Source organism: Pituophis catenifer, unplaced genomic scaffold (assembly GCF_029215685.1).
Source record: "Pituophis catenifer annectens isolate HBS135680 unplaced genomic scaffold, rPitCat1.0.hap2 SCAF_1, whole genome shotgun sequence".
Lineage (NCBI taxonomy): Eukaryota > Metazoa > Chordata > Lepidosauria > Squamata > Colubridae > Pituophis > Pituophis catenifer.
The window spans coordinates 292,082,003-292,099,378 of NW_027256881.1; the positions used below are offsets into that span (position 1 = coordinate 292,082,003).

General features: G+C 39.3%; 1 protein-coding gene across 2 annotated transcripts in view; it reads right to left on the reverse strand.

Moving 5' to 3' along the window:
- Positions 1-1,390: 1,390 nt before the first annotated feature.
- Positions 1,391-17,376, reverse strand: part of PRKD1 (protein kinase D1) — a 106,532-nt gene continuing 90,546 nt past the window's right edge. For both annotated transcript variants that reach the window (XM_070931366.1, XM_070931364.1), the window contains 3 exons: positions 6,752-7,019; positions 2,313-2,398; positions 1,391-1,877 (listed from right to left, as the gene is read on the reverse strand). In XM_070931366.1, the coding sequence (XP_070787467.1) occupies positions 1,659-1,877; positions 2,313-2,398; positions 6,752-7,019 (573 nt within the window). In that variant the 3' untranslated portion in view covers positions 1,391-1,658. The remainder of the gene's footprint in view (positions 1,878-2,312; positions 2,399-6,751; positions 7,020-17,376) is intronic.

Sequence of the window (17,376 nt, forward strand, 5' to 3'; positions counted from 1 at the left end):
ATGCATTATAAAAAGTTAGCTTTGAAGAATTACTAATGAAATAGTAAATTGCTTGGGTTGGTGTGCTGAGAGCACCTTTGCATAGCTTAAAAATGGATTTTGTTCTGGGACTGTAAGGTCACTTCTTCTGGATATAAGCATTACATCTCAATCAGCATTTTCTTCTGTCAATGATATCTGCTTCTGATCCTTTTATCCTGGTATGTAAGTTCTACAACCTGAAAGTAAAATGAATAAAATGTACAAAAGATGTATTTTACCTCCTACTCTCATTCCCCTGGAAATACCTACAAATTCTTACTAAAAGTGACTGACATTGATCTTGGCAAATTCATTTATCCCAAAGATACAATCCTGTTATTGGCCACTGAATCTCAACCATGATCTGTCAATACCTTCATTGAAGCTGGTTTTATGAAAAAAACATTGTAAGTAATTGATTAGGTTAGAATAATATACCTATTCTAATTATTTTCAGAACCACAACATTGCTTTGTGATTATTTTGAAGAGAATAAATTATCTAGTGTTTTGCCAACAATTTCTCACATTTCTTTCCTTTAATCTGATGTTTAAAAAAAAATTCTGATGAAAGGGTTGATAGATTCAGGCCCTTATTTTTAGTTATAAGATCGCCGAGGGATATGTATGAGTGTCCTGCCTTATTATACAACTATTTTTTCTGTGGTCTATAGACTCTCTGAAAGGGCAGCATTCATATCCTGCATCATCAAGCAACAATAAAAGAACTTTAAATATTATCAGAAGTAGTTCTAAAACATACAGAGAAGCAAAAAAGGAGAAGCCTATTTTGAGAGGTAAAAAAAGTTTGGGGTTAGATAATTATTTTGCAAAGTCTTTATAATTATTATTCAACAAATACTCTTGGATTAAGTCTGGCAACCATCGACCCTGGCAAAGTAATTCAAAGTTTTGAGTGCTTTAAGCAGAATTTTATTCAAAACATTCATGAAAATATCATGTTGCTCAGCTTCTAAATGTACATTTTACAGCACACTGGTATTAGAACAAGGAAATAAGCTACTAAGAAGAGGCTGCAGTTTCTCTTATAAGGTGTCCATGCTTAAAAGCAGGCTGCACCCTTACTGTGCAACTGTACAATTTCTATGCATGCTTCCTGGTATCAGGATGCCAATACATTGTTTCATGGCAAAAACAAAAAACGCAAGTCCTTAACTTTATTTTAAAAAACAGTAAAAAGTTGTTCACAGAACAGTGGTAGTAATCTACTCTTCAAGAGTTTGCAAACAATGCTAGTCCATGCTGCACATAAAATCAAAGGTCAGTCAGTTCCATCCGAGACAGAAAAGTTTGACTAAGAGGAAATCTTTACCCAAAAAGGCACAGTGGAAACAGGTCTGGATGCTCAACATATAATAGAAATCATTCACAACAACAGGTGAATATTCCCAGGAACTTTTTTTTTTTTTTGGTTAATATAACACGTTCGTTCACAAATAATAATAGCAATACTAATAATCTGTTGATTTGTCTTGGCAACTCCCATACATCAATGGTGGTAACAGCGTAACAGCTTTGTTCCCATCTGACAGAAATTAATGGCATGTTCTACAAAGCAAAAGTTAAACATGACCGTATGTATTTATTAAATTCCACAGTGTTTTGACAGATTGCGATTCAAAGGATGCTGACACGCTCACTGAGGGCTTTCAACTCTGCTTCTTCTGGTTCAGGGTTTTCATTGTGGTTAGGGCTTCGACTCATAAGGTGTGCTGGATACTGTAAACTATTGTCTCCTGCATATTGTTCCCACCGGGAATCGTCACTTTCATGGGTGATATAACGCTCCCCTATTTTGCATTCAAGTTCCCGCAAATCTAGCCAGGCTTGGTAATCCTGTAAAACGAAATAACAATTTTAATTAATATTCAAAAAACCCACTGAACATATAAACAATATCGTAAACATTTAATATCCGATCATGTCAGAGATGCCAGTTTGGAGAAAGATGGTGTAACTAAATGGCAATAGTCTTCCAGGATTCTGGCAATTCTGAACCCAGGACATTCTGCATGTAAAGTACGGGGTGCATCGTAATTTCTTGTCATCTAAGCAACACTATATACAATTCAAGTAGAATTACACTTGGACTCTGGAAAGCTCATCATATACTTAACCAGTCTGGACATGAGGCTATTAGCATTTAAACCAGCCCCTTGTTTTTCACATGTCCAGGTAATTGTGCTCAAATTTGTAGCAATTGTGGTAAACTGTTATCTTAACTACAAATATAAAAAAAAGAGGTAAAAGGCATGAAATTTATAGCATTACCTGCAGCCAGGGGTGGCTTAATGTCTTGTCCACACTGTAACGTTTTCTCATTTTAACTTGCAACAAATTATTTATGAGATCAATAGCTAGAGAGAGAGAGAGAATTCAATTTCAGAGGACACCATTCTCTAAAAGATGCTCGAGGATCATGCGATAACAAAGTCAAAACAGGAAGGCCAAAGTAATAATTCAGTTTTTGTCATCCATTCTGACCAAAAGCTGTAGCTTAAATGTATTAAGAAGAGAAGTTCAGCTGAACAGAAAGGAGGCAATCATATCAGTCTTATTTTGAGATTTTGATTCAACAGCCTAATGGGCAGGACCTTAACATATAATATCCAACTTCTTGTTTTGGCTTTTCTCTGTGCAGTTTTCACTGCCAGACAAGCTGTTTGGCTGGAAAACTATAGTGTAAAAAGTGAAATATGGTCTTCTTGTGTGCTGATATATCTATTCTCTACAGACAAATCAATATGATTATGCTAGCATTTGTATCAAATAGGAGAATTCAAAAGATGGTTTTATATATAGAATATGATACTATAATTCAACATAAGGCTTTTTAAAGAAACTTATTCTCTAGCTGCTCCATTCTCCTAAATCAATGTTGCAGTGTTTTGGGGTGGGAGGACAATTACAACTGGAAAAGGTCCAATAGACTTCATTGATTACTCATATGATAAAATATTATAAAATGTGTTATTAGCACTGTTAAATATATCTTAAAGGTAAAGGTAAAGGTTCCCCTCGCACGTATGTGCTAGTTGTTCCTGACTCTAGGGGGCGGTGCTCATCTCCGTTTCAAAGCCAAAGAGCCAGCGCTGTCCAAAGACGTCTCCGTGGTCATGTGGCCAGCATGACTAAATGCCAAAGGTGCACGGAACGCTGTTACCTTCCCATACTTGCATTTTTTACGTGCTTTCGAACTGCTAGGTTGGCAGAAGCTGAGACAAGTAACGGGAGCTCACCCTGTTACATGGCACTAGGGATTCGAACCTTTCGATCGACAAGCTCAGCATCTTAGCCACTGAGCCACCGCATCCCCTAAATGTATCTTACTTCCATGCGTTGTGTAGATTTGGTTCAAGGGAAAGGGCTTTCATATATTAGGTGTTCTTCTTCAGATATCCACTGTCAACACATACCCATTACAGGTAAAACAGCAAATACCAAATCACTTCCAGGGCCATAGAAATGCTCTCCAATCATTACATGGTTCCTCTTTATATCAGGAAATACATGAAGGTGGCTTATAATGTATTGTTCATATGAACACTTAGTTCTGGCTGTAAAACTTGCACATCCATGTATTCTTCAATTTATTTTTTCTTGGTTAAACATGATTTGCTATTCTCAATAAGAGAATTAAGAATGTGTCTTTAGTGTAAGTTGTCTGAAGTTTTATATTAAGTTTCCCTTTAGAAATTTAGATACTCTTTAGATACTTTCCAAAAGTATCTGGAATCTTCAGATGGTACAGAATGTGGTCCATAGTGAGTGGTCGAAGAAGAGCATATATAACACTCTTGCTCCATGAACTGCACGGGGTACCAGTTTGCTTCTGGGGCCAATTCAAGATGTTGGTCATCACCTATAAAGCACTACATGGCATAGAACCAGGTTACCTAAGAATCAGCCTTGCCCTATCTCATCAGCCTGTTGTCACTCAATCAGGCAAGGAAGGTATGATGCAGAACCCATCAGTCAAGCAATTTTGATTGGCACGGTCTAGGAAGAGACCCTTTTCTGCCCTGCTTTGTGGAACATCCCTCCCCCATTGGGAAGGAAAGCCCCAATCTCTTAGTCTTTTGCAAAGGGGTCAAAATCTGGTTCTGCAGCTTTGGGGGGGCCAGAAAAGACCACTCAACTGTGGGGCTGGCTAGTCCCATGAGAACTGGCCCACTCTGCCTGTAATAGCCATTGTTAAATGGGTATTTTAGGTTTTTTTCCCATTTTCGATGTTGAATTGTCATTATTCCATAATTCTAAAACTTTAAATCCTATTTTTATGTCATTTTATTTATTGGCTATATTATATTGTACACCACGCAGAGCCTCTTTTGAAGGAGACGGGTGGTTTAGAGATATGAAATATAAATAATAAATAAATATTTATTGTGATTAGTACATTTTTATTGTCTATTCCTTGTTTGGTAGTATGTTTTATATTATCCATGGAAAAGCATCATAATATATGGAATAAAATAATACATACACTATTTATCAGGATTATTACATTATTGTAAGAGTCACATTAAACAATGTCACAAAATGCCCAGGGATATGTGTTTACATCATTCTTCTTTTTCTTTTTCTTTTTTTATAGTATAAGCTTACAGGCTTGAATAATTTTTACTGATAATTTAGAAGCCAGATCAAAAATATTGACAGCTAAACGAATGAGACTGCAACAAATAAGAAACATCCTATACATGGAAAATATATGTTGTATTGTTAGCCAACTTTTGTTCATTGAAATTATTAAATTGCATCGTTCTATTTTACTACTTTCTATAGCCTTTTGTCGACTGACAGGCAATTGGTGGCATAGCAGTTAGAATGCAGTATTGCAGGATAACTCTGCTCACTTCCAGAAGTTTGATCCTGACCAGCTCAAGGTTGACTCAGCCTTCCATTCTTCTGAGGTAAAATGAGGACCCAGATTGTTGGGGACAATATGCTTAGAGAGTGCTGTAAAGTACTATGAGTAACATATAAGTATAAGTGTTACTGTTATTGCTATCAATAATTGCTAATTCCCACATTTACTTTCTGAAATTCCTAGCTTAACATGTTGAGAGCTGGCTTAACAAGTCACACAGAAACCATAAATTATAAGCCTACCTATTTAAGCATGGTACTAGTCCCAGGAAAAGTAGAACCTAATGAGCTCAATGTCCAGCATAATAAGAACATATATAAATTATTTTTAAAAACTAAATTATATATCCCATAATTCAAGAGAGGCATTATATAGACCTGTAACCATCATAGAATTATACAAAAATAATTTTAGTTCATCAACTTCTAGAGTACACTATATTTTCCACTTCTATTTTAAGAAGTGTTCCAATTCACTTTTCTTGAAAATTTCTGGTTCTTTTCAAATGTACCAATAAAACACTGCCGAAGTTACCTAGTTTGATAATGAAATGTCTGCAAGAAAACCACCAAGCTCAGAGAACATCAGGGACCCCACTTTTCAAATGTGTCCCAGTGTTCCTATTCTACATTACTAGAAGAAGCTATCCAGCTGATACATACTCCAGTGTGTCTCTGAAGACGTACGTAACTTAATGTACCTACAGAGAGATTCAAACATGGAAGGATTCCATCTCTGGTCAATGTCTTTGTGATGTTGGCAGTAAGTCAATGTTCACTGGTATGTTTGTTGAAGCTTCAGATTCAATCTCCAAAAGTTCTTTGGAAAGCAGTTTTAGGAAAAGGTTAGGCTGCTTTAAGGTATTGCAGACATGTTCTCTTTGTGTTCCAGGGCTCTCAGAAACAATTTTTGTGAAACAAATTGGAAGTGCTGCACAACCCTATTCTAATAAATTGATGTAATTCAATGAGACATGATTAAATATTTTCAGTGATAAAGCTAAGTGAGAGTACAGCAACACAGGACCCTTGTTTAAAGGATAAAGGTCCCCATTTAAAGGATAAATTGTTATATATTATAAAGTCTCACTCTAGAGCAGGGGTGTTAAACTGGCGGCCTGTGGGCCAGATGCGTCACATGCAGGTCATGCCCACCCCAGCTCTGTGAATGGGAAAAAGTCATGAAACGTCATGTGACAGCAATGTGACACTGAGAGTTTGACACCCGTGCTCTAGAGGAACTGTGTCTCCAAGTACACAAAAGGAAGAAATCTGTAGTCAAGTAACTTCTTGAATGTTTTCTTTTGATCGTTTATAAAAAGGAAAGAATTTACCCACTTTCTATTTAAAATATAATAAAATCTTAGAATAATATACTGCTCAAAAAAATAAAGGGAACACAAGACATCCGAGATCTGAATGAATGAAATAACCTTATTAAATACTTTGTTCTTTACATACAGTAGTTTATATACTGCTCAAACAACTAAAGGGAACACAAAACTACTGTAACGAACAAAGTATTTAATAAGGCTATTTCATTTATTCAAATCTCGGATGTCTTCTGCTTGTGTTCCCTTTATTTTTTTGAGCAGTGTACATTGAATGTCAGTAACAATATTCTCTTAATTTTATAACAATATCTTTTTAATCTTTGGATTTGATTGTGGATAATTGGGATTCTTACTATTAGATAATAGATATCTAATATCTATTGTTGGAAATCATCTATGGAATAGATGATAACATCTATGGAAAGGCAAAATATATTTAATTAATAGATATATTCATTAAGTAAGTAAGTAAGTAAGTAAGTAAGTAAGTAAGTAAGTAAATACCTTCATGAGAGATTTCCTTCCAAGGATTAGGTGGGTACATAAAAGCAGCATTCTGGATTTGATCATGAATATCCTCATCTTCATTGAATGGAAAAGTACCACTGAGGCTAACATAGATAATGACCCCAACAGACCACATATCAAGTGATCTGTTGTATCCTTTATTTCTCAGAACTTCAGGAGCAAGATATGCTGGTGTACCCACAAGTGAACGTCTGAATGACTTCTCTCCAATAATCCGGGCAAAACCAAAATCACAAAGCTTCACCTATTTGGTACAAAATTGATGAGACAACTCTTATGATATCCAATATCAGGTAAATTACTTTTTATTTATACAATGGAATAACTGATATCCTGATAACTGCCCTCTCCTTTCCATATACATCCCACTCGTTTGTTGTAAAAGATACTCTCACCTACTGGAGAAAAGTGGTATATTTGGTATGATATCCATTTGGTAATGGACAAAAATAATTGGAAGCTAGAATCCCTATATCTTTGATAACTTCAAAAAAGACTGATATTATTATAGTTCATTATGGTTCATCACAGAGCCAGACTGGATTTGGCATTTTTATCTACCTATCAAGTCCTTCCCAAGGATCTGGGATAGGCAGATGTTGTTGTTGTTGTTGTTGTTGTTGTTGTTGTTGTTGTTAGCTGTGAAGTCGTGTCCGACCCATCGCGACCCCATGGACAATGTTCATTCAGGCCTTCCTGTCCTCTACCATCCTCTGGAGTCCATTTAAGCTCACACCTACTGCTTCAGTGACTCCATCCAGCCACTCATTCTTGTCATCCCCTTCTTTTTTGCCCTCCATCTTTCCCAGCATTAGGCTCTTCTCCAGTAAGTCCTTCCTTCTCATTAGGTGGCCAAAATATTTGAGTTTCATCTTCAGGATTTGGCCTTCTAAAGAGCAGTCAGGGTTGATCTCCTCTAGGACTGACTGATTTGATTGCCTTGCAGTCCAAGGGACTCGCAGGAGTCTTCTGCAGCACCATAGTTCAAAGGCCTCAATTCTTTGCCACTCAGCCTTCCTTATGGTCCAACTTTCACAGCCATACATTGCAATTGGGAAAACCATAGCCTTGACTATACGCACTGTGGGAATGCGGTGGCCATAAAACATGTTTAAACCAGTTTAACTGGTTGGACACTTGTATGGAGCTTAGCACCGAAATAACCAGACAATGAAAAGCGGGTTCACATGGATACTATATGAAGGGCCCTATTCATTCTCTCATTGTTTTTAACATAGGATGTGCCTGCAAAAGTAAAGATATCTCCTTGTATAAACATCCTGGGATACAAAGTAAAAATATCCCTTATCTCCTTCCTGAGAATCACATTCCTGAGAAGCAGATAACGGAGATGGGCCTCTCGCCTAATAATATCTGAGAATTGTAAAAAGCCAGAGTTAAAGTTCCGCTTTGCATCATTACTATTGTTTTCCCATCTCTTGTACGTAATGTGAGATGTGTAGTCATAATAACGCCTTCTGATGACGCTGTATTTTGGTACCTAATAAAAGAGATTGTAGCCTTTTGTTTGCTGCTCTCTCATCCCGAGAAAACACTTGTCCTGTGTTTTTTCTAAACTGGAATCCACATGAGAAGCCCGCCAGGATGAATTCCACATCTGGTGTCCCCGACGTGATCTCGTGAAACAGATACGTCTCGACGTGATAACCCGCTGAGGCTATACGTTTCTTGGAACCCCTGTTCTCACCGCCTGGAAGAGGCTGTGCACCTCGATTTCGTCTGAAACACGACGACAATCTTTCGTGAGTATGGGGGGGGGGTCTTACCAAGCAGCAAACGAAGCATTTGCAAGAGCTTGGTGAGATATCCAAGACTAATATTACTATTTTAAAAGATAAAGGGAAAGTCCTGCCCATGATATCAAAAGAGAATTTGGTCTACCTTCTAAAATATGTTTGGCAAAATTACCCGGCTTATCCGGAAAAGGGCTCTTTAAAAGTAAAGACGTGGAAACACATGGGAAATTGTCTCCACGAATCTCCTCAAGCCCCTGAAAAAATTCTGACACTCTGGAGATTGGTATTAGAGTGTTTAATGATACATGAAAAAAGCCTCCAGGACACTGAAAAGTCTCCCGAACTTCCGCCGCCATATGACGGCTCTTCTCCTAAACCTAACCCCTCTCCATCTAAATCTCCTGTTCCTCCTACAGCCCCCGCTTCCCCCTCCCCTGAGATGTTTCCTTTGTCTATTCCTGATCCCCCTGCTTCCGCATCTCCCCCCTGTGCTGTAGGTGCTGTGCAGTCTGCTATAGTAAGAGCCTATAGAGACGGAGAATTAGAAGATGATGAAATGATTTCAGCCTTTCCCTTGGTATTTGTAAATCAGGGAGGAGCACAAATTCCGCAATGGGAACCGCTCCCTATTAAATTGATAAGGGACATTAAACAATCCTGCATAATGTATGGTATCCAAGCCCCTTACACCCAAGGCTTGTTGAGAACCATGGCAAATGCCTACCTCATGATTCCGGCTGATTGGAAGAATTTGTTTAATATGATTCTAACAGGGACTCAGTATGTTGTTTGGCAATCAGAATTCCAACGCCATGCAATCTCCTTCGCAGCTAGGAATCCCCCTGTCACGGTTGAGGAAATCTGTGGCGAGGGACAGTTTCTGCCTCCTACTGCTCAATACGTTTTACCAATTCCTACTCTTAATTTAACTTCTCAAGCTGCTCTTGAGGCTCTTATTCGAGTGGATGACCCTGGAACCTCCAAACAATCTTTTGCAAAAATTGTTCAGGGTTCAAATGAGCCCTATTCAGACTTTGTTGAGAGACTGCAAGTTGCGCTCTCACGTCAAATCACCAATACAGATGCACGGAATGAAATTATAATGAAATTGGCCTTTGAAAATGCAAACAATGATTGTCGTGCCTTGCTCTCCCCATTAGTTAATACACCAGGCGTCACACTGGCTCAATATCTGACCGCCTGTCGTGCCGTTGGCACGCAAGCTTATCATGCTGAACTTATTGCTTCAGCAATACAAAAGGGGAATGAGAAAAAAGCATCTGGTAATTGCTTTAACTGTGGAAGACCTGGTCATTTTAAATCTCAATGCCGAGCACCTGGTGGTGGAGCGGCACGTAATTCAAATTCAAATCGCAGAGAAAAGCCAAAAACAATCTGCCCAAAATGCAAAAAGGGTTTTCATTGGGCAAATCAATGTCGAACAAAACTCTCTGACCAGGGAAACTAGGTTTGGGGCCAGCAACCAGCCCCGTTTCAAAGGTTGCGCAGGATCAACCAACCTCAGCACCATTAACAATTCAATATCCAATTTCCTTTGATCTACCGTATGCGTTGTGTACTGTCTTTGTTACACCTTCTTTGCATTTTGATGATAGTGTCTCTGTTCTGATTGAATCTCACCCAAATGCCCAACTAAAAGGCATTTCGGTTTTTCCTACTATTTTTTCTTCACCATTTCCCTCGCAATTCCAACTTCACCTATCTTCCACCTTGCCTCAAAATCTATCAGCTGGGGATGTAGTCGCAAAAATGATACTTGTATCAAAAGACTTAGATAACACAGAAATTTTAGCTGTTACCACCTCTATAACTGAAACTAAGCCTACACTAAAGGTAGTCATTAAGGGAAAAACCTTTTCTGGCCTTCTAGATTCCGGTGCTGATGTTTCGGTGATCAGAGCGGAGGAGTGGCCCCCCTCTTGGCCAACTGAAAATTCTCCATCCGTAAGAGGAGTGGGTGGAATCCAACCGGCTCGTATAAGTAAAAATTGGCTTCGAGTGTCTGCAGCAAATGTTGCAGGCATAGCTAACATCAAACCTTTGATCTTACCCCTGCATACAAATTTGTGGGGTAGAGACCTTCTTTCTCAATTTAATGCAAAGTTGCTTTTAGAATGACTACTATCCCTCCGCTTAAGCTTTCCTTGTCCACTGACGCCCCCGTGTGGGTGGACCAGTGGCCACTAACTTCTGAAAAACTCCTTGCGTTACATTCTTTAGTACAGGAGCAGCTCTCCCTGGAGCATATAGAACCTTCGCTAAGTCCTTACAACACCCCTGTATTTGTTATAAGAAAAAAATCAGGAAAATGGAGACTCCTTTGCGATCTTCGCTCTGTGAATGCTGTAATTCGACCTATGGGACCCCTCCAATGCGGGATGCCCAATCCAAATTTAATCCCTCGAGATTTCGATCTGATTGTCATAGATTTGGCTGATTGTTTTTTCTCTATTCCACTCCATAAGGAGGACAGACAATTATTTGCATTCACCATTCCGGAACCTAACAACATTAAGCCCACCAAACGGTTTCAATGGAAGGTATTACCACAGGGAATGTTAAATAGCCCTACTATGTGCCAATACTATGTGGACAAGGTTCTAGCTCCAATTCGACAGCTTTATAAACACTTTCTTATTTACCATTATATGGATGATATTTTGATTGCAGCCCCGGGCCCTATGGGCACGGTGGCGCAAAAATTACCAACAATAATGAACCATTTAAAGGAGTATGGTTTAAATGTGGCTCCAGAAAAAATCCAAACTCATTCACCCTTTAAATACTTAGGTCATAAACTACTCTCTTCTCATGCTGCTCCCTTTACTCCTGTGCTAAAGCTTCCCTCTGAGACTACTCTTGTGCAATTACAACAATATTTAGGTGCCATCAATTGGACTCGTCCGTTTTTTGGTATCTCTACTTCTGCACTTTCGCCTCTTTTTGATGCCCTGAAAAAAGGAAAGCAACCAGGAGACAGGATTAAATTAGGCCAAGAGCAATTGAATGTGGTAGAGTTAATACAAAAAACCATGGAACAGCAATGGGTGGATCGTTGTGAGAAAGACACACCTATTGCTTTAATAATTATTAACACTCTAAATTTACCCACTGCAGTACTCGCTCAAAAAACTGACAAACTTCTAATTATTGAATGGCTCCATTTACCGCACACACCTCGAAAAACAATCACTACAAAACCATCTCAATTTGCTCAGCTAATCCAAAAAGGACGTCTTCGCTCTAAAGCCCTTATGGCAATAGAACCCAGCACCCTGTATCTTCCCTGTTCATTAGTAGATTGGGAAGTCATGTGCATTAATTCGGATCCCTTACAAAATTCTTTGGCACAATGGCCGGGGGAAATTTCCTGTCATCCCCCTTCTGATCCACGACTGGCTCTTCTAAAAGCAGTCCCGTTTGTGTGGCAATCTCCCATGGCAACCCAGCCGATTCCAGACACACTTACGGTATTTGCAGATGGTAGCAAAACATATGGTGCTTGTGCCTGGAACGTTGATGGGCAATGGCACACAAAAATTACCTCACCCCAAACATCTGCGCAGCGGGCTGAGCTTGCCGCTGCTATATTGGCCTTTCAGCACTTTGCTCACACACCTTTCAATTTGATTTTAGACAGTCTGTATGTTACTCAAATTATAAAACAAATTTATTATTCCTATTTGTCTCCTGCATTGGATTCTGATCTGTTAACCTTAATGCTTACTTTACAGAAATTGATTTCAGATAGAACTCAGCCATTCTTTGTGGCCCATATAAGAAGTCATCAGCCCTTCCCGGGCCCCCTCCAGGAGGGAAATGACAAAGCTGATGCTGCTGCAACTGCGCTCATGGTAATATCTCCTATTACACCATGGGACAGTCATGCCTATTTTCATCAAAATAAAAAAGCATTAGTGAAACAATTTGGTCTCACGGCAGCCGAAGCGACTGCCATCATACAACAATGTCCTACCTGTAGTCAACAATCTCATTCTATCCCTATGGGTGTTAACCCCAGAGGGCTTAAAACTTGTGAAATCTGGCAAATGGATGTAACTCAATACCCATCCTTTGCCCCATGGAAATATTTGCATGTTTCCGTGGACACTTATTCAGGATTTATTATGGCATCTCCACAAAGAGGAGAAGCAACCAAACATGTAATAAATCATTGTATTCGGACCTTTGCATCGATGGGACGCCCAATTGAACTCAAAACTGATAATGGATCTGCGTACACCAGTACTGCCTTTGCAGACTTTTGTAACAAATGGTCCATCAAACACAAATTTGGCTTGCCCTACAATTCTCAGGGCCAGGCAATTGTAGAAAGATCTAATCAGACCCTCAAAAACGCCCTGGATAAATTGAAAGAGGAAAAATGCCTCGGCCTCCCATCCATGCAAAACAAACTCAATCTTTGTTTATATACTTTGAACTTTCTTAACCTGACTGGACAGCCTCCCACGTCGGCTGCAACCCGTCATTTTTCTGCTTCTCCATCAGCTACTCCAAAGCCGAAGGTATATTTCCGCCAACTACCTGATCCTGCATGGAGAGGGCCCGCTGACCTTATTACCTGGGGCCGTGGATACGCTGCTGTCCAGCATAACGATCGCATCATTTGGGTCCCCGGAAGACACGTAAGACCATTTCATTTACAACAAAAAGAAGGAGAAACCCTTGGTGCTGAGACAGCAACAGACTTTTAACGCACGGTGGTGATCATCAGCTTTGCAGGACTACACCGGAAGCTAGTCCCCTGCGCACAGCGGAAGATTCATCAGGAGGAAACTTCATATTGTACATATACATTTTAACACTTTCTTATACATACTAATGTTAGTAGAATTGTTTTTCTGATTTTGCTAGTAATTTTGTTTCACACGTATAAGTAACTATGATTTGTTTATGGCTTTTTATATTGTTAGCTATGGGACTCTCAGGTGACCATGCAAGGAACATCAAATCCCCACATACATACAATTCAAGTCAAGTACGCTCTCGCCAAAAACGTATTGTCTATGCACGAGGCCCTTACTTTCTACCTAAGTCTACTTCACCACCTAAGGTTCCCATATTGACATTTCCAATTAAAGAGGGAATGAATAAGGACAATGGGCCTCTGCAACAATTGCATAAAGGAAATTATATATCACGGATTCTGGAATTAAGTCAAGATCTTGTTAATCAGCATAACCCTACCTTAGGTGAGAAATGCTGGTTATGCTTATCTGCTGACCCTGCATCTTATCATGCTATTCCTGTAAAACCACAACTATGGGTAAAAACAAAGGCAACAATTCTCCTTGAAAGGGATAGTAGAGATAAAAAACCTGTCTCACCAATACAAGGAGATTTTTATGAAGCATTCAAACGATTGGGAAAAAGTCGTCTTCCTATCACAGGCCCAATTGCTACAGGTGTAGACCTCATAGGAACACCTTCTTTATGTGTAAAGAGACATCAGAAACTCGGTAGGCCTGTAGGATCCCTGACAGACGAACAATGTCACTCAGCAATATATATAGGCCCAAAAATAAATTTGGTGGACATAAAATTAACAAAGGGAGTTTTTCCCTCTGCTTACCGCAAATTTCAACAAAAGGTTACTTTCTCAACTCCACCAGAACTACACTTTAGAAAGGACAGGTGGGGTGGATGGAATATGTCTGTGGAAAGCTGTCCAAAACCATTTCACCCTCCAGGATTTCCCATTTGGTTCAATTTAAAATCCAAGGCAGGTATATGTATCCTTTTTCCACCGGGAAATACTACCTCTCGATATATTTTTGAAGGACCGATTCTCAGAGATAAACAGAAGGACCTATCACTAGAAATCCCATTACAACCTTTAGCGGGAATGTTTGTAGCAGGCACTATGGGAGTCTGGACTAATGAAAACAATCGTAGACTCCATGCCTTCTCCATGAACATCGGAACATGTGTGGAAGAAAAAGGAGTGTTTTTTTTGTGTGGAACAAATGCATATCTGTGTTTGCCAGCAAACTGGACAGGAGTGTGTACATTAGCCCACCTTTTTCCTAAAGTGGGTGTTGTCAGTGCTGAGCACTCTATCCCTGTTCCCCTTTTGGGACATGTTCAAAAGAGGGTCCCCATTCTCATCCCACTATTAGCGCTTCTAGGGATGGGAACAGCTGTTGGAACAGGAGTAGCCGGCGTCACGCACTCTGTAATCCAGTTTAAACAGATATCAGAGGAGTTGCAGGGAAGTTTGAATCAAATAGCTGGCACTTTGATTGAGGTCCAAAATCAAATAGACTCCCTGGCTGCTGTGGTATTACAAAACCGACGTGCCTTAGACCTCCTGACAGCAGAAAAAGGAGGAACATGTATATTTTTAGGTGAAGATTGTTGTTTTTACATGAACAAATCAGGTGTGGTCAGAGAAGGTGCTCGGGAATTACAGGATAGGGCTTCCAAGATAACTCAGAGGTTACAAACTCCTGACATGTGGTTTTCTTGGGTGCCTGGATCCGGATGGATTAAGCAAATGATATTTTTGTTCATATGCGCAATAGCTGGTTTAACGTTCATCCCATGTGTGATACCAATCATTAGACAATTATCTATCAGAGCGGTAAAAGAGATTCAAGTTGAGAAGGAACTAGCTTTGACAGAACATCTTCTTGATCAACTTGGTCCCTGCCCTATGGAAGAACTTACAGATTCTGAGTTAGATTCATATGTGGTAATGGGATCAGGGGAATAAAGGAGACAATCTCCCTATGACTTAAGAAACTAACTATAATAACATGTATAACCATTTGTATGCCTTTCTTATTGCTTTGCTTATTTTTGTATGTATTCAATATATTCCTGCTTTGTTTGCTATGATGATAGGCATGTTTCCCAGGCATAAAGAGAACATCATAATAACAATACAGCTGAACCTAGTTGCAAAAAACAAAAACAGAGGAAATGTGGGAATGCGGTGGCCATAAAACATGTTTAAACCAGTTTAACTGGTTGGACACTTGTATGGAGCTTAGCACCGAAATAACCAGACAATGAAAAGCGGGTTCACATGGATACTATATGAAGGGCCCTATTCATTCTCTCATTGTTTTTAACATAGGATGTGCCTGCAAAAGTAAAGATATCTCCTTGTATAAACATCCTGGGATACAAAGTAAAAATATCCCTTATCTCCTTCCTGAGAATCACATTCCTGAGAAGCAGATAACGGAGATGGGCCTCTCGCCTAATAATATCTGAGAATTGTAAAAAGCCAGAGTTAAAGTTCCGCTTTGCATCATTACTATTGTTTTCCCATCTCTTGTACGTAATGTGAGATGTGTAGTCATAATAACGCCTTCTGATGACGCTGTATTTTGGTACCTAATAAAAGAGATTGTAGCCTTTTGTTTGCTGCTCTCTCATCCCGAGAAAACACTTGTCCTGTGTTTTTTCTAAACTGGAATCCACATGAGAAGCCCGCCAGGATGAATTCCACAACGCACTCTTGTTGGCAGGGAGATGTCTCTGCTTTTTAGAATGCTGTCTAGATTTGTCATAGCTTTCCTCCCCAGGAGCAAGTGTCTTTTAATTTCTTGGCTGCAGTCCCCATCTGCGGTGATCTTGGAGCCCAGGAAAATAAAATCTGTCACTACCTCCATTTCTTCTCCATCTATTTGCCAGGAATTGAGAGGGCTGGATGCCATGATCTTAGTTTTCTTAATGTTGAGTTTCAAACCAACTTTTGCACTCTCCTTCTTCACCCGCATCAAGAGGCTCTTTATTTCTTCTTTGCTTTCTGCCATTAGAGTGGTATCATCTGCATATCTGAGGTTGTTGATATTTCTCCTGGCAATCTTAATTCTAATTTTTGATTCAACTAGCCCCGCCTTTCTCATGATGTGCTCTGCATATAAGTTAACTAGGCAGGATTAAATAAGCATGTTGATGCTATATAGTGTTAAAGGTATCATTGCAGCATGCAAGCTGTTCTGAGTAAAACTTTTGCAATTGACTGATGATGAATTTGTCAAGTCAATGGTATTCAAGTAGTACTCCAGTTGTTTTGGGATTGCACTCAAAGAGCCTATTACTATTGCCACTATCTTTGCTTGCTTTTGCCACAGTTGTTCTATTTCTATTTGCAAGTCTTTGTAATATTCTCCAATTCCTTCTCTTCTGTTCTTTAGACTCCAGGTATTGCCATGTCCACTATCCAGACTTTTTTGTCTTTCTTATTGACAATTGTTAAGTCTGGCATGTTATATGACAGGTGCCTTTCTGTTCGAATTCTAAAGGTAGTAGTAGTAGTATAGTAATAGTATTGAAACAATTTAAGTACATTCAAAGCCTTACAATGTAAGCAACAATTGTAGAGCTAGAGAGAAAATGAAGGAAAGGAATAGTAAATGCAGTTTCTTATAGAATGTATATGATGTACTAATATCAGGCCATACATTTCCCTAGCAATATTAACAAACTAGTTTCCTCATATATTTGAAATACAAATGAAGTTGTACATGAATTAAGTTGATTGCTTTACCTTTCCTCCATATCCAAACAAGCGTTTTGGGCATGGAAAGGAAGAAAGGGAGGGAGGAAGGGAGGGAGGGAGGGAGGGAGGGAGGGAGGGAGGGAGGAAGGAAGGAAGGAAGGAAGGAAGGAAGGAAGGAAGGAAGGAAGGAAGGAAGGAAGGAAGATAAAGACAGGCATGTGTGTTTTTTGACTTGATTAATTGTTCTTTGTTATTCAAAACTTGCATAGAGGCATTGCTTTAAAGCTAAGAAAACTACCGAATTCCAGGACAGAAGGATGCTGCTGCTTTATCATCATAGGAAATCA